We start from the raw sequence: 23,275 nt of genomic DNA on the forward strand, positions 1-23,275 counted from the left end.
GGGACGCCGCCCTTGTAAGTGCAGTGCAGGCTGGAGCCAGTGGCGTGGTCCCGGAACCAGAGTCAGACCTCTGGGATTCCGGGTACCGTAGCCCGACTAACCAGTGTCGGGCCAGACAGCCTCCCCTAGCCCGTTAGCGGAGGACTCAGCTAGGAAGGCTAGCTAGGGGTGAATTCCCAGTTGTACGGGTGAGGGGGCCGATACATCCCTCTAGTACTGTAAGCCCTTTGTGTAAATAAATACGTGTGCCTTACCCCGTTGTCCACGCGTCTTCAACAACACTTCATCTGGCGTCAGAAGTACCAAGAACATGGACACGCGCCAAACAGCTCGAGCCAGGGAACAGCGGGCGGAGGACGCCGCCGAAATTGCCGAGCCCGAGATGGCTCTACTAGACGACGTGCAGCCGGGGCCGGATGCGGGCTTACCGGAGCATCGCCATGAAGAGGAGCAGCGGGGAGACGACCTGAGGCTGGCTCATGAGAGGCTGGCGGAACTGCTCTACGCCGCTGCCGCTGCGCTGGGGGACATCACACGGCTGGCGGCTGGTGGTCCACCGCGGGGCGAGAGGAACCGGCGTGTGGAGCGTCTTCCCCGCCATTTCTGAAGATTTAAATTTTGAAATTCCCGCCATCGACGCAGCGACCGCTAGGGGCGTGGCCAACCTCAACCTGGGGTCCGACATCGGCCGCGCTGGGGCTGCTGCATCAACGACGGAGGAGGGCGCGTCATCAAAGCTGCGACAGGCGATGCCATCTGCCATTCGCGCCGAGACGCAGCCGAGTCGGGGAGGCAGCAGTCCACGGGACTCCACGGCAGCCGCTGCGCTACACCAAAGGCTGCCCCCGCTTAAAGAATTCGTGGGCGCAGAGGGCGACTGGAGCGGCTTTCAAAGACGCTTCCTCGCCCACCAGGAGATGGCTAAATGGACGGACGAAGAAGCTCTCAGCGCCCTGCCGGCGCTCCTGGACGGCGACGCGCTTGCCGCCCTAACATCGGCACCCAAGGAAAGGCGCTCCACGTTACCGATGGCGCTGCAGCTGCTGGGAGGGGTCTACGGACCGTCGGCGGAATGCAGACAAGAGTTCTACGACCGCAAGCGGGGAGAGAAGGAGTCGCCCCTAGCGTACCGAACGAGCCTCCTGGCGATGGCCAAGTCGGCCTTCCCCCGGATGGATGACGACGGCATCGACGCTATGGTAACGGAGAAGATACTCCTCCTGGCCGACGATCTAGACATCGCTGTCGTCGCACAGGAGGACGCGGAAATGACATCGCTCCAGGCGGCGCGGCTCCTCCACGCAAACCTCTTGTCGCTTCGACGCAAAGCCAGCAGGGCATCGGCGGGGCGTGCGGTGGCTGCAGCCACCCTTCCGACGGAGGAACTCTACGCCGTCGACCACCGACGGCAACAGGCGACGAGTGCACGGCCGGGCCAGGACGGGTCAGGCCGTTCCGACCACTCGTCACCTCCGACATCGCTCCCGCGGTGTTATAACTGCGGCGTCCGGGGCCACGTCGCCTCGGGGTGCCGCTCTCCTCGTCAGCGCGGGACGACACCTCACCGGGACGACGGGCCTCATCCCAAGCTCCACCGTCAAAAACCGGCGAGTCGCGGCACCCCACACGTTTGGCCCACACACACACCCGTCACGCACTCAAACACCGCGACGAGAGGGGGGCCGGTATCACGCACCATCGCACCATCACGCACCACTCCGGGTACCCATATCGAACCCGGCCAGTGGTCCGTGCTGGCCGATCGTGTGGTTGCCGCATCGTCGGGGTCGTCGGCCGTTGTAGGATATATCGACGGGGTGGAAGTGCGCATCCTGGTCGATACGGGGGCATCGGCGACTATTATTTCGGAATTAATTTACAATATTCTCCCTGTCCGGAGCCGTCCTTTGATGCCTGTTAACGTACCATTCTATGCGGCTAACGGGGGCTCACTTGGCATCATCGGACAAATTCGTGCCCAAATTTGTATTGGGGAAATTAAATTGTCTGGGCCGATTTTTGTTTCGTCCTCGCTGGCGGTTCCGTGCCTGCTGGGGACGGACTTCCTGGCCAAAATGCCGATTGTAATTTTGATCGACCAGGGGTGCATAGAGCTTCCATCGGGCAGACGCATGGCGTTCCTGCCATCACCAGTTGCGACTCGGACGGCGTTCGCGACGGTGCCGGCGTTCGTGGAGAGAACGGTACGCGTTCCTCCGGGAACGCAAATGTTGGTGCCCTTGAAGCTTCGGCGGCCCCTCGTTAAGGGTGCCGGGGCGCAAGGGGTACTGTTGGGACCGTCTAGGGCCGGGGTTAGTGGACCTGATTTACTACCGGCCCAGACCATAGTGAGAGGGGATAGTGAACCCTTCATCGCGGTCCTAAACGTGGGCTCGCAGACGGTGGTGCTCCCACAGGGGACCGTGCTTGCTCACGCAACGCCGGTGCCGTGTGAGGAGCCCGCCGTAAATTCCGTCAACACTGTCCCTGCGTCGCGACCACGTTCGGACAGCGATGAAGGGTGGCTCGAGGCGCTTTGTGCGGGATCGACGGACCTGTCCGATTCAGAGCGTCAACAACTTAAAACGCTATTGCGAGAATTTTCCGACGTTTTTAGTCGAGATAAATATGATTTGGGCTGCACTCACTTGCTGCGTCACCATATTGACACGGGTGACAGCGCGCCAATTCGCCAAAATCCGTTTCGGTTGAGTCCCGCCGAAAAGGAACATGTCAAATCGGCTGTTGATGACATGTTAGCCGCGGACATCATTTCTCCTTCCACCAGCCCTTGGGGAGCGCCGATCGTCCTGGTTAAAAAGCAGGACGGTTCGTTGCGGTTTTGCGTTGACTTCCGGCGTCTTAATAAAATTTCGGTTGCCGACGCATACCCGCTCCCTCGGATGGATGAATCGCTTGACGCTTTGGCGGGAGCGCGATTCTTTTCCACACTCGATTTACTTTCGGGATTCTGGCAGCTTCCTCTGGATGATGAGTCTAAGCCTAAAACTGCTTTTCGTACACCGCACGGCTTGTTTCAATTCAACAGGTTGCCGATGGGCTTGCACTCAGCGCCGGCAACTTTCCAGCGTTTGATGGAATTGGTTTTGGCTGGACTGCAATGGGAGTCGTGCCTCATTTATTTGGATGATGTTATCGTCTTTAGTAAAACTTTTGATGACCATCTCCAGAGGTTGCGGGCAGTTTTCCTAAAGATGCGGGCTGCTAATTTGAAATTTAAGCCCCAAAAATGCCATTTGTTGCGTGATTCGGTGCGTTATTTGGGGCACATCGTGGGACGCTCGGGTATTGCTACCGATCCCGCCAAAACGCAGTGTGTCAGCTCCTGGCCGACTCCCACTACAGTGGGAGAGGTCAGGAGTTTTATTGGGTTCGCGTCGTATTATCGACGGTTTGTTGCTGATTTTGCAACAATTGCAAAACCCCTGCACGCTCTAACATCTAAAGGGGTTCGTTTCCACTGGGGTCAAGAGGAGGAGGCTGCGTTCCGCTCCCTTCGGGACGCCCTGGTGAAAGCCCCTCCCTTGATCTACCCTGATTTTTCGAAACCCTTTTTGCTCGACACCGATGCGAGCAACACGGGTATTGGGGGTGTGCTTTCCCAGGTGGTTGATGGCGTTGAACGGGTGGTCGCATACGGTAGTCGGGTGTTGTCTCCTGCGGAGCAGAGATATTGTGTTACCCGTAGAGAACTGTTGGCAATTGTTTTTTTCATCCAACAATACCGCCCATATCTGTACGGTCGGCATTTCACCGTCCGCACAGATCATGCGGCACTACAGTATGCCCTGCGAGTTCAACAACCATCGGGACAGTTGTCTCGATGGTTGGAGGTTCTCCAGGATTTTGATTTTGAGACCACTTACCGTAAGGGCGTTCGCCATACCAACGCGGACGCTCTGTCACGCATGCCAACCGCCTCGGAATGTGCATGCCTCCTGGGGTCGGGACGTTGCAGACCTTCAGGGGACGCATCGGTCCCGATCCTGGCAGCCACCGACGATGACGAGCCACTGGCTGATAATTCTATCGAACAACAGGGAAGGGATTCCCTGTTGGGGTTGCCCGTCACTGAGTGGGGGCGCCTCCAAATGGAGGACACCTCCCTCCTCGGGTGGCGTCGTCGCGTCGGGGGTGCTGGCCGGGTGAAAGGTGATTCGGGTGCATGGGAAATGGTACAGGGTCTGCTCATGCACTGGGACGCAAAATCACAGCGACATCGGCTGGTCGTCCCTTCGGAGTTGCGAGGCAAAGTGGTGTGGGCCGCGCATGAGCGCCTGTTACATCTGGGGACTCTAAAGACCCTCGCACTAATACAGCTAGATTTTTTTTGGCCTGGTATGACAAAGGATGTGGGGGATCTTCTGAGTTCATGCCCGCGGTGTGCGCAGCGGAAACCGCCGGCGCGGGAGTCTAACCCGCCTTTACAATCGATCAAGGTGTCCAGGATAAATGAGCTGGTCGCACTGGACATCTTGGGCCCATTTCCCGCCACCCCCAGGGGCAATAAGTATTTGCTGACAGGTGTCGAGTATTTTACGCGCTGGCCCATGGCCTGGCCCCTTGCCAACCAGTCGGCAGCAGCCATCGTGGACGCCTTTGTTCAGGGATACGTCCTGGACAAAGGTGCCCCGGAACGGCTGCTGACCGACCAGGGTAAAAATTTTTCCAGCAAATTACTTAAACAAGTCTGTGACCTCTTAGGCACAAAGAAAATTCGGACCTCCCCGTATCACCCACAGACTGACGGAATGGTCGAGCGCCTGCATCGCACCATTTCGTCAATGATGGCACAGCAGGTCTCAGATTCCCAGACTGATTGGGACCTGCATATTCAGGGGGTCTTGGCGGCATATCGGATGGCACCCCATGCGGCTACGGGGTTTTCCCCCTTTTACCTTATGTACGGTCGCGAACCCGACCCGCCTGTTCGCGCCCAGCTGCAGATCCCCGACCAGCAAGGTAAAACAAAATTGGCTGACCACGTCAAATTTAATTTGGCTAAGTTAACAGAGGCACGGGATGCTGCGAGGTTAAACTCGGACCTCCGTCAAAAGGCGAACGAGCGCCTCAGGTTGGGTCGAGCGCATGTCATACAGTGGAAACCGGGGGACAGGGCATGGTTGCACTGTCCCCAAGTACCCCTGGCTACCTCCCCAAAGCTGGCGCGACCGTGGCGGGGGCCTGTGGAAGTGGTCGAGGTCCTGCGACCACAGTGCGTGCGCATTCGTTGGGGGAAGCGGCGATGGTTCGTGCACCCCTCTCGGTTGAAACCTTTCGTCGCGGCACACAAACCCACTTCACACATGCGTGGCCAGACGTGTGGGGGGTCGACCGACTCACTAGGTCCGTCCCCACCGCGCTCACCTAATGCCTTGCCGGCCGTGCCACCTCCAGGTGCATCGAGACTGACGGGCTCACGCCCGACCACCCCTTCTGGGGATACCAACAGTCACGAGGCATCAGAGGAGACCCCGCTCCCGGACGGACGATTGCCACCTGACGGTCCGCCACCCGGGGTTCCCCCGTGTGAGGGGCCCGCCGCAAGGACACGCGCAAAAATGCGCAAACTGTTGTGAAACCGCAAGGACACGCGCAAAAATGCGCAGACTGTTGAGGAACCGCAAGATTTGTATATATATGTTGTGTTCATTGTGTGTTGTGTGGGGGGGGGGTGTCCCCTGCCCATTGGTGTGCATTGTGGCTTCGCTACATATTGTATATAGCTCGTTCTTACGGTATCCGTATTTATTCGGGGGGGGGTGCGTCGGATTGTTCCCTTTCAGGGTTGAGGGTTTTGTTGTTGTCATTGTCGTTGTTGTTGTTGTTACTGTTGGTTCCTTCAAGTTAGCGTTCAAAACGTTTTTTTAAGGCACACGCGGGGATCCAGGGGTTGAATAACCTTTATTGAAAGTTGTTGCAGCCGGGACGGCTGCGAGCTGTACAGGGGGGGGTGATGTAGGGCTGTTACAGAGGGTCTGTTTGTGTAGGGCTGTTTACATAGGGGCTAATGGAAAACAGACACAGTGGGCGGGGTCTCCGTGAGCACACGGGGTGGTGCCCGCAACGACGTCCGTACTGGACGGCGTGAGGGGGGTTTCGATCCTCTAACGGGGTATAAAAAGGGTTGAGCCAGAGAGCTCGGGGCTCAGTCTTAGAGTAGTTAAGAGAAGAGAGAAGACCAGCCAGATAGGCCCTGGACTCCCCCTGGGACGCCGCCCTTGTAAGGGCAGTGCAGGCTGGAGCCAGTGGCGTGGTCCCGGAACCAGAGTCAGACCTCTGGGATTCCGGGTACCGTAGCCCGACTAACCAGTGTCGGGCCAGACAGCCTCCCCTAGCCCGTTAGCGGAGGACTCAGCTAGGAAGGCTAGCTAGGGGTGAATTCCCAGTTGTACGGGTGAGGGGGCCGATACATCCCTCTAGTACTGTAAGCCCTTTGTGTAAATAAATACGTGTGCCTTACCCCGTTGTCCACGCGTCTTCAACAACACTTCATATGCACCTGCGAGTGCGCTCCCCATCTGCGCCACGGACCTGGAGTAAGACAAAACAACGCTCGTGAACGAGACGAGGGTTGTTCAGTAGACTCCTGTTCACAAGAGGATGGCTGCTGCTGCTTCTGCTGCTGCTGCTTCTGCTGCTGCTGCTTCTGCTGCTGCTGCTGCTGCTTCTGCTGCTGCTTCTGCTGCTGCTGCTGCTTCTGCTGCTTCTGCTGCTGCTGCTTCTGCTGCTGCTGCTGCTTCTGCTTCTGCTGCTGCTGCTTCTGCTGCTGCTGCTGCTGCTTCTGCTGCTGCTGCTTCTGCTGCTGCTGCTTCTGCTGCTGCTGCTGCTTCTGCTGCTGCTGCTGCTGCTGCTGCTTCTGCTGCTGCTGCTTCTGCTGCTTCTGCTGCTGCTGCTGCTGCTTCTGCTGCTGCTGCTTCTGCTGCTGCTGCTTCTGCTGCTGCTTCTGCTGCTGCTGCTGCTGCTTCTGCTGCTGCTGCTGCTGCTTCTGCTGCTGCTGCTGCTGCTTCTGCTGCTGCTGCTTCTGCTGCTGCTGCTTCTGCTGCTGCTGCTTCTGCTGCTGCTGCTGCTTCTGCTGCTGCTGCTTCTGCTGCTGCTTCTGCTGCTGCTGCTTCTGCTGCTGCTGCTGCTTCTGCTGCTGCTGCTGCTGCTTCTGCTGCTGCTGCTGCTGCTTCTGCTGCTGCTGCTGCTGCTTCTGCTGCTGCTGCTTCTGCTGCTGCTGCTGCTTCTGCTGCTGCTGCTTCTGCTGCTGCTGCTTCTGCTGCTGCTGCTGCTTCTGCTGCTGCTGCTGCTGCTGCTGCTTCTGCTGCTGCTGCTTCTGCTGCTGCTGCTGCTTCTGCTGCTGCTGCTTCTGCTGCTGCTGCTGCTGCTGCTGCTGCTGCTGCTGCTGCTGCTGCTGCTGCTGCTGCTGCTTCTGCTGCTGCTGCTGCTGCTTCTGCTGCTTCTGCTGCTGCTGCTGCTTCTGCTGCTGCTGCTGCTTCTGCTGCTGCTTCTGCTGCTGCTGCTGCTGCTTCTGCTGCTGCTGCTGCTTCTGCTGCTGCTGCTGCTTCTGCTGCTTCTGCTTCTGCTGCTTCTGCTTCTGCTGCTGCTGCTTCTGCTTCTGCTGCTGCTGCACGCGGCTACCTGCAACCCAACGCTGTGGAGGCAGCAGTGAGGGTTGTTGGATCACGGCCACAGATGGTGGGGGCTGTGAAACTCCCTTCCCCGTGGGCGTCGAGGAGGAGCCCATACCCGAGCCGGCCAGGAGAAGGCGGCACAACAAACAATACTGTTAGGTTCTTTCCGGTAAAGTCACGTAGGTAAAATAAAATAAAAATTAATGAATTATTTTATTTTATTTCTATTATTACTTTTATAAATTTTAATTTTTTTTACCTACGTGACTTTAACAAAAAAAAACTAAGAGTATTAATCCTTGCAGTCACGAAAGCTTCAAATCTACAGCAAACAATGTTGACTCCACCTGTGGTGCCGTCTGCGTGTGATAGCGTGTTTCCCCCTCGCACGCGTGGGTTCTTCTTCCGGGTGCTCCGGTTTCCTCCCATATGTGCCACCGTGTCGAGATGTTAACTACCTCACCTGGTATACAGGAGGTCGTGGGTTCGATCCCGACCCTGAAGCCTGCTGTATATTTGGAGTTTACGTGTCTCTCTATCATCATCATCATCACGGTGGCTAGGAGATGTTAACTACCTCGCCTGGTATACAAGAGGTCGTGGGTTCGATGCCGACCCTGAAGCCTGCTGTATATTTGGAGTTTGCGTGTCTCTCTATCATCATCACGGTGGCGAGGAGATGTTAACTACCTCGCCTGGTATACAGGAGGTCGTGGGTTCGATCCCGACCCTGACGCTTGCTGTATATTTGGAGTTTGCATGTCTCTCTCTCCATGGTCGCATGAATTTTTCACCAGGTCCTCCGGGTTTCCCCTCCACGTTTAAAAACACGCGTTTAGAGTATTTCGCGACTGCTATAAAAATGTCCACGTGATAAGCAACTTCGTTGAGCTATCATTTGTAGCCAGATCGATTCTAATAAAAAAAGCTGTATAGTTCAGTGGGCCTTACCTGGTAATTTGTTTTTTAAAGTTAGTTCGTGAGTTAGAGTTAGTTAATAAGCCCTCGTTAATTGGCCGATGAAATGTTCCCGCTTGTCTGTGACTCTCAGTCGTTCGCTGTCAGCGAAAATTAGTGAATGCCTTTGGGTGTCACGTTACAAGTTGACGATATTTTTAGATTGTTTTTATTACTTTGCATTAATTACGCTGATTTACATGATGATGATGATGGGGATTTGTATTAGAGTGCGGATGCATTGGAAATTAACGACGACGATGATGTTGGATGATGACGCGGGGAATTATTTTTAGACTCAACTATTATAATGTGGGAATCAACGATGCTGAGTGGGAAATGAACGCATGCGATGATGATGATGACAGTGTTTCACAAATCGATGAACCGTGACGATTCTTCTTCTACGACGACGAAAACGAATGCAACAGACTACAATTATTTAAAGGAAAACCAATGCCCATAGACTTAGATGGGGTCATGGAAAGTTTGCCTACGGGCATTCCGTCTTCCCAATGTCGTATGCATGTTGAACTTTTTTTGCACCGTACGTAGAACCAACCGTGCTAATCGGAGGTGCGGGGAAGGTCAAAAACCCATGGACATTCCGTTGTCCCCGTGTTAGCCTCTTGGCATTCCGTTTTCCCGATGTAACGTTACGGGCATTCGGTTTCCCCCACGTATAAACCTCTGGGCATGTAGGCTTTAGTCTGACTCTGCTTTCACACTGAACCCTCGGCAACCTCCCCCCCCCCCCTGGTACCGCTCGCAGCAGCAGCAGATCTCCTCTCCCCGCCTCGTCGATTTCGATTCTCTTCGTTACCTCTCGGCCGCTTCCTCCGCCCCCCGTCCGGTCTCATTAGAGGGCCCCGGGCTTGATTCCCACACCGCTCCCCCCCACCGGGGGAATTAGCGGAGTAGACGCCACGTGGCCCCGGTGATTCGAGAGGGGGTGGGGCTGGTGTGGGGGGCGGTGGTGGGGGGGGGGAGTTTGTCGGTGGTGCGCGGTAATTCGCGAATGATTCACTCTCAGCTTCGCCTCCCCGGGAATGATCCACGCGTTTGATTGCGTTGGCCCCCGGGATGGAAGAGTGTGAAACGAGGGGAGAGACGAGGAGCGGGAGAAGGCGAGTGGGGAGCAGAGTGGGGGAGGGTGGGTGGAGTCGCTCTTGAAAGATTGGGGGTAGACGAGTGGTGTGTGTGTGTGCGCGCGTTTGATAGGTATCCCTGCTTGGTTTGGGTAAAGTGTGTGTGTGTGTCTCAGTGTGTGTGTGTCTCTGGGGAGCGGTAGTGTAGCGGTTAGCGCTACGCTGGCGCTGGGGACCCGGGTTCGATTCCCGCTCACGGCCAACACCAGTGACGATTATCTGAACCGGTCCCGGGTCTCCCGTAAGGTCGACTCAGCCTCAAATAAGTAACCCAGAGCAGTGTGGCTCTGGGTTACTCTGGGTTACCGTTGGTTACACCGGGAGGCAAAGTTGGGCCGGACGTGGTGTCTGCCACCCAACCACTCGTGCGCCGTGCCGACCGCAATGAATCGGTGCTCTGCAAAAAAACACTTGCCCCACCAGTCTGTTAAAGGGGTGGGGGTCTTTTTCTTTGTTCCAAACTTGGCACTGCTCTAAGTCAGTAGTGTTAAGGGTGGTGTGGATGGATCAGTTCATTTCACCTGGGGCCAGGAGTTTATTTTTCCGATGCAAAACTAGGAGCCAGAAGTTGTTTTCGGACGCAAAACCTGGAGCCAGGAGTTGTTTTCCAACGCAAAACCAGGAGCCAGGAGTTATTTTCCGACGCAAACCAGGAGCCAGGAGTTGTTTTCCGACACAAAACCAGGAGCAAGGAGTTGTTTTCCGATGCAAAACTTGGAGCCAGGAGTTGTTTTCCGATGAAAACCAGGAGCCAGGAATTATTTTCCGACGCAAAACCAGGAGCCAGGAGTTGTTTTCCGATGCAAAACTTGGAGCCAGGAGTTGTTTTCCGACGCAAAACCAGGAGCCAGGAATTGTTTTCCGACGCAAACCCTGGAGCCAGGAGTTGTTTTCCGACACAAAACCAGGAGCCAGGAATTATTTTGCGACGCAAACCAGGAGCCTGGAGTTGTTTTCCGATGCAGCAGTAGCAGCATCGGCACGGTTGCGTTGTATCCAGGGGATTCCAAACCTGCGATTTTTCGACAATTTACACGTCGTACAATTCCACGGTGACCTGAACGAAGTGCCCGCAGTTCCGACATGGAACATCGCGAACAAATAAATAAATCATATCTTACACGCACACTTTGTCATTAACGCCGCCTTGCAACAGGAACATCTAGACGGCAAGGGGTGATCGTGGTGTCGCAGCTGCTCATTGTTGCTGCTGCTGCTGGTGCTGACGATCCTTCTGCTTGTGCCGTGTGCAGGGGTCATCGCTGCGGTGTGCTTCGCGCTGCTGGTGCTGCTGGTGCTGACGATCCTTCTGCTTGTGCCGTGTGCAGGGGTCATCGCTGCGGTGTGCTTTGCGCTGCTGGCGCTGCTGGCGCTGCTGGCGCGGTGCATGCTGCGGCACAAGGGCACGTACCACACGCACGAGGTGAAGGGCTCCGACACGGCCGACCACGGCGACTCGGCCATCATGGACCACGACCCGGCTTTCTCGGAGCCCATCGAGGAGAGCAAGAAAGAGTGGTTCATATGAAGGCGCCATCTCTCTCCCGTCCCCACCCCCTTTCCTCCGCCCCCTCCCCACGTATCCAGGGGGGGGGGTGGGGGTGTTGGAGGGAGGGGGTTGTTGGTTCGCGGTCTTTTTTTTTTAGACATTTGGGAGAAGTCGGGGAAGGGAGGGGAGACGGATCAGCAGCGTGTCATGTTTTACGACAATGTACGATAAAAAAAACATTAAGTATATATAAAATTGTTCTGATTTGGCACGATACCGACAAGGAGCTAACCCAAACAATTACGAATCACAGTGTACTCCCGAGAGAGGGTTTCATATGCCGATCTCGGAACAACCAAAAACAAAAAACAAGGAACGTCAAAGGCTGGTGTTGAGTCGCGCCCACAGTGGCGGTGGTCACGCTGACGGCTCACAGCAAACAAGCGCCTGGGCTCGATTCCCCGACCTCGCGTGGTTTTCCGTGCGTGGGTTTGTGGCTTCTGCGCCTTTTCCCCACGGGTCCCCTCCGGGTTCTCCGGTTCTCTCCCGTGGCTAAAGAAAAGAAGGGGAGAAAAAAAAAACAATCTTAACCGGGTGTTGGCCAAAATCATCCCGATGCTGAAAAATCGCCTGCGGAAAAATGTTTCCGGTCGTCAATTCGGATTACAGCGGTGGCATCGCTACCCCCAAGCCTGTGGCAGGACCCTCCCAATAAATTCCAGTCTCGAGACTCGCGGAGCCTTTAAGCGGGCTACACAAGCGTCGTAAACGATAATAATAATAAAATAATGTTAAAACGACGCATCGGCAAGGGTTTTCCTTTCGTACAAAGTATACGTTTCGTACGCAATTACAAGTGGCCAAGAGATGTTTGGTGGTACGCGTAGCGGCTGGTGGGGGCGGCGGGGGGTTACCGCCTTTCCGTGCGGCTGTTTGAGTCGTTACCACCGCGTACACGCGCGGGTTTTCTCCGGGTCCTCCGGCTTTCGCTCCCACGTGGTGAAGAAGAAAAAACCCGAAAAAAAACCGAATTTAAATACAATTGGCCAAACATCGCAACCTCGGCAGGACCCCTCGCGATAATTGAGTCTTGAGGCACGGCGAGGCTCCCACCTTGAACGTGCGATGCGCGCCTGACACCAATCGTTGGCGAGCGTTGTCGCGTTCGGGAACATTTGGAGCCCCCACTACAACGATGTTTTGTATAATGGTAACGAATGTTTTTTTTTCTATTTTCTAGTTCGGATCGATCCGCCAAAAAAAATGTTGCTTCGCCGGAAACGATGTAAAACACGAAGTGAGGTTTTTGCTGTTGTTGTTGTTGACTGTGCACCGTGCACCGATCCCAACTGGGACGCACCGATGCAGTCTATCGACTTTGATGCACCAATATAAATCTATCAATTTCGGCTCACCAATGTAATATTTCGACTGGGTTGCACCAATGTAGTCCATCAACTAAGACGCATCAAAGTAATCGATCAACTTGGATGCACAAATGTAGTCAATCAACTGAGACCCATCAAAGTAATCGATCAGCTTGGATGCACAAATGTAGTCAATCAACGAAGACTCACCAATGCAATCTTATTAACTTGGACTCACCAATGTAATCACTCGACTAAGACGCACCGATGTAACCGATCAACTTGGACTCGCCAATGTAATCAATTAACTTGGATGCACCAATGTAGTCCATCAACTAAGACGCATCAAAGTAATCGATCAACTTGGATACGCAAATTTAGTCAATCAACTAAGACCCATCAAAGTAATCGATCAACTTGGATGCACAAATGTAGTCAATCAACTAAGACTCACCAATGTAATCTTATCAACTTGGACTCACCAATGTAGTTAATCAACGAAGACTCACCAATGCAATCTATGAACTTGGACTCACCAATGTAATCAATCGACTAAGACGCACCGATGTAATCGATCAACTTGGACTCGCCAATGTAATCAATTAACTTGGATGCACCACAATGTCACTTATATCCCCCCCCCCCCGCAAAAGAGGACACGTGGTGTCACGCAGCATTGGGAGATGCCACTTTTGTACGCAATGAGGGGGCGTTACGTTATTACGCAATGTTTATGTTGCGTTATTACATGTTAACGTTACGTTATTACACAACTTTACGTTATTACACAATGTTTACATTACGTTATTACACGTGTACGCTACGTTATTACACGTTTACGTTACGTTATTACGCAACGGTTACGCTATTACACGTTTCCGTTACACTATTACGCAATGTTTACGTTACGTTATTATACAACGGTTACGCTATTACACAACGTTTACATTACGTTATTACACGTTTACGTTACGTTATTACGCAAGGTTTACGTTATTGCACAACGTTTACTTTACGTTATTGCACACATTTACTTTACGTTATGGCATGTTTACGTTACGTCATTACACAACGTTTCCGTTACGTTAAACGGTGGCGAAATCCCCCCCCCCCCCCCCCGACAACCCCGCCCCTCCAGATTTGTTCCCAATTTTTCTGTTGTTGAGAAAATTACAAATCTTAACATTTTAAACCTGAAACTCGTCCCTCTTGGGCAAAATGTACCTTGAGGTGGGGAGGGGGGGTTGGGTGTAGCACCAGGGATGGCCAAAGGGGGGGGGGGGTGAGGGACTCAAGTTGGGGGGGATTCACCCCCACGTCGCGTGTAAAAGCGGAGGCCCCACAACGGATACGTGTGGATGGTGGAACACGTTGGGCTCATTCGTCATCGTCAACATTGGGAAAAGAATTGCAACCCGGAGCCTGCCCCAGGAATCTCGGTGGTAACCACAGGAATCTCGGGGTAACCGCAGGAATCTCGGTGGTAACCCCAGGGATCTCGGTGGTAACCCCAGGGATTTCGGTGGTAACCCCAGAAATCTCGGGGTAACCCCAGAAATCTCGGTGGTAACCCCAGGAATCTCGGGGTAACCCCAGGAATCTCGAGGTAACCCCAGGAATCTCGGTGGTAACCCCAGAAATATCCGGGTAACCCCAGGAATCTCGGTGGTAACCCCAGGAATTCTGGGGTAACCCCAGGAATATCAGTGGTAACCCCAGAAATCTCGGGGTAACCCCAGAAATCTCGGTGGTAACCCCAGAAATCTCGGTGGTAACCCCAGGAATATCGAGGTAACCCCAGGAATATCGGTGGTAACCCCAGGAATTCTGGAGTAACCCCAGGAATATCGGTGGTAACCCCAGAAATCTCCGGGTAACCCCAGGAATCTCGGTGGTAACCCCAGAAATATCGGTGGTAACCCCAGGAATCTCGGTGGTAACCCCAGGAATCTCGGTGGTAACCCCAGGAATATCGGTGGTAACCCCAGAAATCTCGGTGGTAACCCCAGAAATCTCGTTGGTAACCCCAGGAATCTCGGGGTAACCCCAGAAATCTCGGTGGTAACCCCAGGAATCTCGGGGTAACCCCAGAAATCTCGGTGGTTGCCCCAGGAATCTCGGTGGTAACCCCAGGAATCTCGGGGTAACCCCAGAAATCTCGGGGTAACCCCATAAATCTCGGTGTAACCCCAGAAATCTCGGGATAACCCCAGGAATCTTGGGGTAACCCCATAAATTTCGGTGGTAACCCCAAGAATCTCGGTGGTAACCACAGAAATCTCGGTGGTAACCCCAGGAATCTCGGGGTAACCCCAGAAATTTCGGTGGTAACCCCAGAAATCTCGGTGGTAACCCCAGGAATCTCGGGGTAACCCCAGGAATCTCGGGGTAACCCCAGGAATCTCGGTGGTAACCCCATAATTCTCGGGGATAACCATAAGAATCTCGGTGGTAACCCCAGGAATATCGGTGGTAACCCCAGGAATATCGGTGGTAACCCCAGAAATCTCGGTGGTAACCTCAGAAATCTCGTGGTAACCTCAGAAATCTCGTGGTAACCCCAGGAATTTCGGGGTAACCCCAGGAATCTCGTGGTAACTACAGGAATCTCGGTGGTAACCACAGAAATCTCGTGGTAACCCCAGGAATCTCGGGGTAACCCCAGGAATCTCGGTGGTAACCCCAGGAATCTCGGTGGTAACCCCAGGAATTCCGGGGTAACCCCAAAAATATCGGTGGTAACCCCAGGAATCTCAGTGGTAACCCCAGAAATCTGGGTGGTTAACCCCAGAAATCTCGGTGGTAACCCCAGGAATCTCGGGGTAACCCCAGGAATCTCGGGATAACCCCAGGAATCTCGGTGGTAACCCCAGAATTATCGGGGATAACCATAAGAATCTCGGTGGTAACCCCAGGAATATCGGTGGTAACCCCAGGAATCTCGGTGGTAACCTCAGAAATCTCGTGGTAACCCCAGGAATCTCGGGGTAACCCCAGGAATCTCGGTGGTAACCCCAGGAATCTCGGTGGTAACCCCAGGAATTCCGGAGTAACCCCAAAAATATCGGTGGTAACCCCAGGAATCTCAGTGGTAACCCCAGAAATATCGGTGGTAACCCCAGGAATCTCGGGGTAACCCCAGGAATCTCGGTGGTAACCCCAGGAATCTCGGTGGTAACCCCAGGAATTCCGGGGTAACCCCAAAAATATCGGTGGTAACCCCAGGAATCTCAGTGGTAACCCCAGAAATCTGGGTGGTAACCCCAGAAATCTCGGTGGTAACCCCAGGAATCTCGGGGTAACCCCAGGAATCTCGGGATAACCCCAGGAATCTCGGTGGTAACCCCAGAATTATCGGGGATAACCATAAGAATCTCGGTGGTAACCCCAGGAATATCGGTGGTAACCCCAGGAATCTCGGTGGTAACCTCAGAAATCTCGTGGTAACCCCAGGAATCTCGGGGTAACCCCAGGAATCTCGGTGGTAACCCCAGGAATCTCGGTGGTAACCCCAGGAATTCCGGGGTAACCCCAAAAATATCGGTGGTAACCCCAGGAATCTCAGTGGTAACCCCAGAAATATCGGTGGTAACCCCAGGAGTCTCGGGGTAACCCCAGGAATCTCGGTGGTAACCCCAGGAATCTCGGTGGTAACCCCAGGAATTCCGGGGTAACCCCAAAAATATCGGTGGTAACCCCAGGAATCTCAGTGGTAACCCCAGAAATCTGGGTGGTAACCCCAGGAATCTCGGGGTAACCCCAGAAATCTCGGTGATAACCCCAGGAATCGAGGAGTAGCTCCAGGAATTTCTGGGCGGCCTCCAGGTGGCAGGCAGCAGGGCCGTTTGACTCTCCGTGACTTTGCTGAAATAGGACGAGATTTGCTTTTTTTATTTTTTCACGCGATGTATTTAGTTACCTATTTATCTACTTCTCGACGTATTTATTTATTTTTATACCTGAATCCCCGGCTGACCGTGTCCACGGAGAGGGAAGTCGGGGGAGAGTTGCGAGCTGAGACGGTTTTTTGGCACAGCCATTGAAGCCCATTCTGTTGCTGTGTTCGCAGCGATTAATTCTCGCTTGGGGCATTACCGTTTACCGGGCTGTAGTCGGTTCATCGTCATTTTCCGCTTCAGCGGCGCGCGCGTGCACGTGTGCGCGCGCGTGGCACAAACCGAACCGCATGGCTTGCAATTACAGATGAAGGACGAAAGGTCTTAAGTTCTCTCCGACGCGCGTTCGGACTCGGCACGACGGCCGACGTTTCGCTCCAGGAACTACCTAATCAAGATCGGGAGCCGATTCGGTTGTTATTTTTTTCCACTCCCGGAAGCGCGCGGAGAGAAACGTCGGACGTCGCTTCGCAGGGAGCGCTCGGTACGACCCCGGGGCAACACGCACCGGAGCGATGCACGGCACGAACCGCGCTGCCCCCTCGGCCAGAGGCGATGACGGATTTGCGCCCGCGGTAGGCAGTACAGCAAGTAGGTTTACTCGGTGTCGATCTGTGCTGCAGCAGCTGTTGAACGGTTCCGTTCTAGTCCGTGTGCGCGGTCTGTCGAACCGCTCCGGTTTCCTCCCACGCGCAAAAGTTGGCGGAAAGACGCGAGGGAGGGATTTCTTCTCAGCTGCCCTCGTTGGGGAAAGGACAATAAAAACCGAGGCGTCTCGAGGCTCAGGGAGGCCTTCCTGGGTGAGTGACGCATGGCTCGTGTTCTAGACCTGACACGAGAATGAGGTAGCTAGACCACAACCGTGTCGCCGGTATGACAAAAAGAGGCGATTTAAAAGAAAACGTTGAAAAAGAATTACAATTTCCGAGTGCCAAATATAGGGGTTTAAACTCACCGACGTACGCACGTGCGTTTTTGTTTGTGTTACCTTGTTAGCGACAGTTTACAGAACGGTAAAACAAGTCCAATCATCGTCCTCGTCATCAATGCTTTAATGTGGCATTGATGTGGCTTTTGTGTGTGTGGGGAGGAGTGGGGAGGAGGGGGGGGGGTTAGGGTGAAATGGTTTTGATCAAAGTCTGAACCGTGCGGTCAGAATTTGAGAATCCTGCGACAGTCGGGGATGACACTTTGAGTAGGGAACGTATGGAGCAAGGTTGGGGGGGGGGGCATCGTTTTGACAACAGTGGCCTCAGCAACTTTCGCCGGTTCTCAGCGTTTGCCAACGATGGGTTTTGGTTGGCTTTTTGGCCAAAAAAATACAGGTCCTTCCAGGCAATATCTTGCACAGAGAGAGATAGAGAGATACAGATACACCATACGCACCTACACAGGTGCCTCCTCATAAAAAGTTAACAGCTATATTCCAAGAATGGTTAAATGTGTGTATGTACGTTGAACTTATTTTGCACCGTACGTAGCCAACCGCGCTAATCGGAGGTGCGGGGGAAGGACAGCAAACTAAACGCAAAAAGCAGTTCTCTGAAGACATTGAACGGTGTCTTCTTTTAAGCTGGGGTAGTGGTCGTTAAGGGATGTTTCAAACATTTAATTGTCAGCGAAGTAAGTCGTAGGCCTGAGCAGGCATGTTCAAATCTGAAAAGGATGATGGCCGATGGTCGAGACTGATGATGGATTGGCAGCCAAAGGGAGGAGAACCCCCATCGGGAATGGGACATCCATCCCTTGTGAGGGAGATGGAGCGTCGGAATCGGCACGTGTGCAGGCGGTCGATGGAATTTTTCATCGCGGGACCATGAGGGATGGAGAGACGCCTTGATGAGTAGGCCTTCATCCAGCAGTGGAGAGCTATTGCGGGCTGATTGTGAGGTCAGGAGAGCGGTAGCCGATTGGCCAAATGGCAGGTGGCGATGCGCGTGGGTTCGTGGATCGCACGTAGATCACCCCCGGAGGTGGCCATGAGGTGGCCGTATAACAGCAAACGAGTTCACGAACTCATCTATGCGGACTCTTCGGTGTTTTTCCGTCGTAGGTGTGGTGGGTTTTTTCTGGGTACTCAAGTATCCTCACACATATTAAGCAAAGCCCTTCTTCGTTGAAACAATGATTTTGCCAAACATTCCAGTGTATCGGGACCTTCCAGGAAAACTTGCTTTTTTTAGGTCTTGAGACTCGCGTGTGGCTTTCACGACTTTCATAATGGGCGCCGCGGTGGCTAGGAGATGTTAACTCCCTCGCCTGGTATGCAGGAGGTCGTGGGTTAGATTCCGACCCTGACGCCTGCTGCTGTATATTTGGAGTTTGAATGTTCACCCCGTGATCACGTGGATTTTTCTCCAAATTTAAAAAAACATGCATAGAGAGTATTTATCTACTTTGAATTTCCACGTGATTTAGACACTTTGTTGAGCTATCATTTGCGATGGCCAGGTTTCTTCTGAATAAGAAACCTGAATAAGAAACCTGGTAAAACCTGGTAAAATAAAGAGTTTAGTTTTCAAGCATATTTATTTATTTTCATTAAAGTTTCATCTATCCCAAGATTCTACGATACAAACAACATGTTCCGTTCCAAATGTTTCCCAAAAGTTAATCGCAACCAGAGCTTAATTTGACAAGGTATATTTTTCAAAAATCTCCACCCCCCCACTCCCCCACACTCATTTGACAGTGGGGAGGGAGCGCGGGGGAATTGTTTTCCGGAGCTAAGGCCCCCGACAGCTCCCGACTGAAATGAAGCCCTCGGTATCGAACCTTCTTTGTCCTAGCGCCGACAGGTGTAGTTTACAGTTGCCCATAACCCGGGCAGTGTGTTGTGTGCTGTAACCCGCTGTACATAATTAAACAAAAAAAGTGTTTAATAATATTGTAATATTATTACTGTAATTGGTAACGGTGGTGGTGACAACATTAACAATAACGGTGCAGTGTGTGGCGTTTGTCGCTGTCCGTGTGTTTAATCGACGTAATTTGGGGGTGGTGGTGGAGGGGGGTGAGGTGGAATTGCGTGATTAAAAGTTGTGCCGCGGGGCGCTGTGGCTGCCCAGTCGTACGCCGCCGACCTCCGTCTGAGTCCTGTCCTTGTTGTGTGTCCCTCGTTATCCACACACGCACCGCAGATGGAGCGCAGCGTCGCATGTACGAAACCTCACGGCCTTATCCAGGCCACCATCTCAACAGAACTGAACGTTTTGGCCACTTTTTTTCAACATAAAAATAAATAAACTGCTGACTTAAAATGTGGCCACCCAACACGACGGGGCAACAGTAAAGCAACGACGCAAACTTGTTAACAAGTTTCCGTTCTTGTTAAGATTCACCAGTACAGTCATCGATGTTTGCTGCTGCTGCTGCCATATGTTAAACACTGTGTCGCCTGCACGATGCTGAGTAGCTATCGAGTGTACGGACAGGGACCGCATGGGCTGGAGGGGTTCATGCGCTGGGCTATGGAGAGGGCAGATTAGAATTGAATAGGGGACCTATTCATTCCCTGAATCACGGCCCATTGTGCCATCCACGCATCGCCACTTCCCTCGGGTTTCATGGTCGCAGGCTGCGGCGTGAATACTGTGCAGGAGAAGTTACTTAATAATTACTACAATCTTGATTTGAAGCTTTCCTGACTGCAGGTAAAGTCACGTAGGTGACTTTACCGAAATAACCAAAGATTGCCACATTTATAAAGCGATTTTCATCAAGGATTTCAAAGCGCTGTACAGGACACAGCAGCAGCAGACACCCAGCATGAAAATAATATAAATACATTTTCAAAATCATTTCACTAAATGAACTAAAAGTTTAATAAGCGGTAGCCTCCAGTCGGCGAATGGCGTGTCACCGCCCTAACATCTTCGACTCGATCAAGATTGAGCCACATGTGGAATTTATCAAAGGGACATCGAAACACATGAAGTTATATATTCAAACCAGTGATGCGACTCTGTGTGTGTGTGTGATATCACTTCTAGACTTCCCAATGACGCCTGCAAGCAGCTGCTGCCGCTGGGTTAACTGCTAATCTCCAGGGCAATAATTGTCACACAGAGAGAGATAAAGAGAGGTGCCTCCCTCCAAAAGTGTACCAGCTACTTTCCAAGAACGGTTAGATGTTATTTTTTTATTAATCTGCAGGAGTGGCCATTAAAGGGTTGTCTATAGGAGGCGGCTTTCTTTTTGGTTTTGTCTGTTGAGCTTCAAACCAGCAGCGGCAGCAAGAGCCTCCGGAGGAGAGGGACGATCTGCACCCCAACCTGACCGTGGCTGGTTGGCTACGTACGGTGCGAAAGAAGTTCAACATGCAGCCATCCCTTGCCAATCACGGTGTGTGTGTGGGGGGGGGGGGTTCAGGAACCTAACCCCCGCGGTTGGCGAGGGGTTTCTTTACATCATGACTGTCGGCGCCAGGACAAACAAAAGAAATATTTTATCCCACGTGGGGCCTCCAGCCCCCCTAACTCTATCTGAATATTGAACGATGATAAACGTGGCCTTTGTGAGGCCATACGTCATGGCTCGAGGTCATTACGGCATAGGCGGAGTTTGACTTCTGTACAGGATGCTTAAAAACAATGTTAGCACTTAGATGGGACTATCGTTTTTAATGGAAAAAAAACTGAAAATATAGACGCTGTAATGTGATAACAAATGTAAGTTAATAGCTTCAAATAGTCTCCCACGTGTTCACCATCGTTGTCAACATGCTGCCTGGAATCTTCTCCAGGTGGTCTTCAGAGCCCAGAGGCACATTTCCTGTGGCATTGTTTCAAAATTCTCAAAAGTGTTAACATTGTTTTTGAAGCACCCTGTATTTGCGGGGGTGGGTGGGGGGGTTCGTCTTGTCCCACACATTACGAATCTCAAGAGTATATAACTAATTCATTTTAAATCTTAATTGTAAACTAATTGAAATCAATTTATGAAGGTGGGTGTTAACCCCCCCCCCCCCACCTCCGCGTCCCCCACCCGCAAACTCCTTCCATGCGGCGGGAGCCAAAGGCAGGCCGCAAGGCTCGGGATAATTTTCACCACAATGCTTGTGGGGCACCTCGTGCACCTCAATTGAGATGTGTCAGTGTACCTTCGGTGGGGGTGGGAATGCATCGATCTATCGCTATTATTTTACCGGGTAAGGCGAACACTGAACCACAGAGCTCTTTTTCAGAAGCCACCCCTGGCCATCACAAATAATAACTCTCAAGGGAAGTGGCTTATCATGCGTTGCGGAAATGTGGAGATAAAAAAACCGGAGGACCCCGAGAAAAGCCCACGCGGCCACGGAAAGAAAGTTCACGCTCAACCTCTAAATATAAAACGGGCATCGTCAATGTCGGGATCGAATCCAACGACCTCCTGCATACCAGGTGAACATCTCCTCGCCACCGTGGCACCCCGGGTGATGGTCGGGGGCAGGGCCGTTAGCCGTGATTGGAGATCCACCAAAAAACAAAGCTGTTGAGGACCAAGGGGAAGAGGGAGTCTTTGAGCATTCACTCACCGCTCGTGTCACGAGCCCCTTTCGTGAGCAGCTGTTGATGATTTGTAAGCTTAGTGCGCCCTCTGGCGTACACGCCACGAACTGCGTGGTAACAATTCAGAATAACTGCACATTTCCAATGCTCTACGTATGCCCCTCCGCGTGACATGGGTTTTTTTTACGCAACTCATCAGAGACACGGCCTTCTGGGAGCTTGTAATTTCGGCAGCATTGTTGGTTCAACAACGACAAAACCGTCCCGAATCCGCACGGCGTTCTGGAAAACACGGAACGCTGGGCCACGATTGGCCTACAGCGTTGTTGGCCCAACGTCGAATGTTTACCGGAGTGGTGAGGCCCTCATCCAGCAGTGGATGGACACAAGGGCTGTGCACATTAATCACTGGACGGTCGCTTTGGGTGTCACCCCCGTCGTCTGCGTGGTGATGGCTTTCCTCCGGCCATCTGGGATGAGCGATCACGGTGGCTAGGAGATGCTAACTACCTCGCCTGGTATACAGGAGGTCCGTGGGTTCGATCCCGACGCCTGCTTAATATATTTCAAGTCTGCGTGTCTCTCTCTCTCTCTCCGTGGTCGCGTGGATTTTTCTCCGGGTCCTCCGTTTTTTCCCCTTCCACATTTTGTGTTTGGCTGCCGTTATAAATTTACACATAATCCACTTCATTGAGCTATCATTTGTGATAGCCAGCTCGCTTCTGAAAAATCGGTAAAAAGCCCAGTGGGCCTTACCTGGAAAAAAATACATTTGTTTAAAATCGTCTAGTTTAGATCTCTGCTTGAATCCCACACGAAGCCGAACTCTCGTTGATAATGGAATCCATGGCCAAACATGCCAATTCGACAGGACCCTCCCGGAAACAAGGGTCTTGAGACTCGATGGAGGTGTTCCTGACGAATGTATGGTGCATTGATTGATGAAGTTTATAAAATAACACGGATGGCTAAAAAAAACAGAGACACATGGCGCAGCCGGTAGCACGAACAGATTAACGGATAGATGAACACATTGATCATACATCAAACAAGTAATAAAACCCTCGAAGTTATTCATTCGTTGTTTTATATCAACATTCATTAGTCAATTCTAGATTTGAAGCTTTCGTGACTGCAAGTATTCATATTCTTAGGTTTTTTCGGTAAAGTCACGTAGGTAAAAACATCAAAATTAATGAAAATAAAATAAAACAAAAAATCACGACGTTTCGGAGGCAAGTTGCCTCCGACTTGTGTTGCCTCCGAAACGTCGTGATTTTTTGTTTTAT

The 23,275-nt window shown here is 52.6% G+C and overlaps 1 protein-coding gene across 1 annotated transcript in view; it reads left to right on the forward strand.

Moving 5' to 3' along the window:
- Nucleotides 1-19,534, forward strand: part of LOC133356668 (contactin-associated protein-like 2) — a 160,185-nt gene extending 140,651 nt beyond the window's left edge. The window contains exon 24 of the mRNA XM_061574311.1: nucleotides 11,071-19,534. Within this exon, the coding sequence (XP_061430295.1) occupies nucleotides 11,071-11,270 (200 nt within the window). The 3' untranslated portion in view covers nucleotides 11,271-19,534. The remainder of the gene's footprint in view (nucleotides 1-11,070) is intronic.
- Nucleotides 19,535-23,275: the final 3,741 nt, after the last annotated feature.

Source organism: Lethenteron reissneri, chromosome 7 (assembly GCF_015708825.2).
Source record: "Lethenteron reissneri isolate LAM-NWPU_2019-01 chromosome 7, ASM1570882v1, whole genome shotgun sequence".
Taxonomy (NCBI): Eukaryota; Metazoa; Chordata; class Hyperoartia; order Petromyzontiformes; family Petromyzontidae; genus Lethenteron; species Lethenteron reissneri.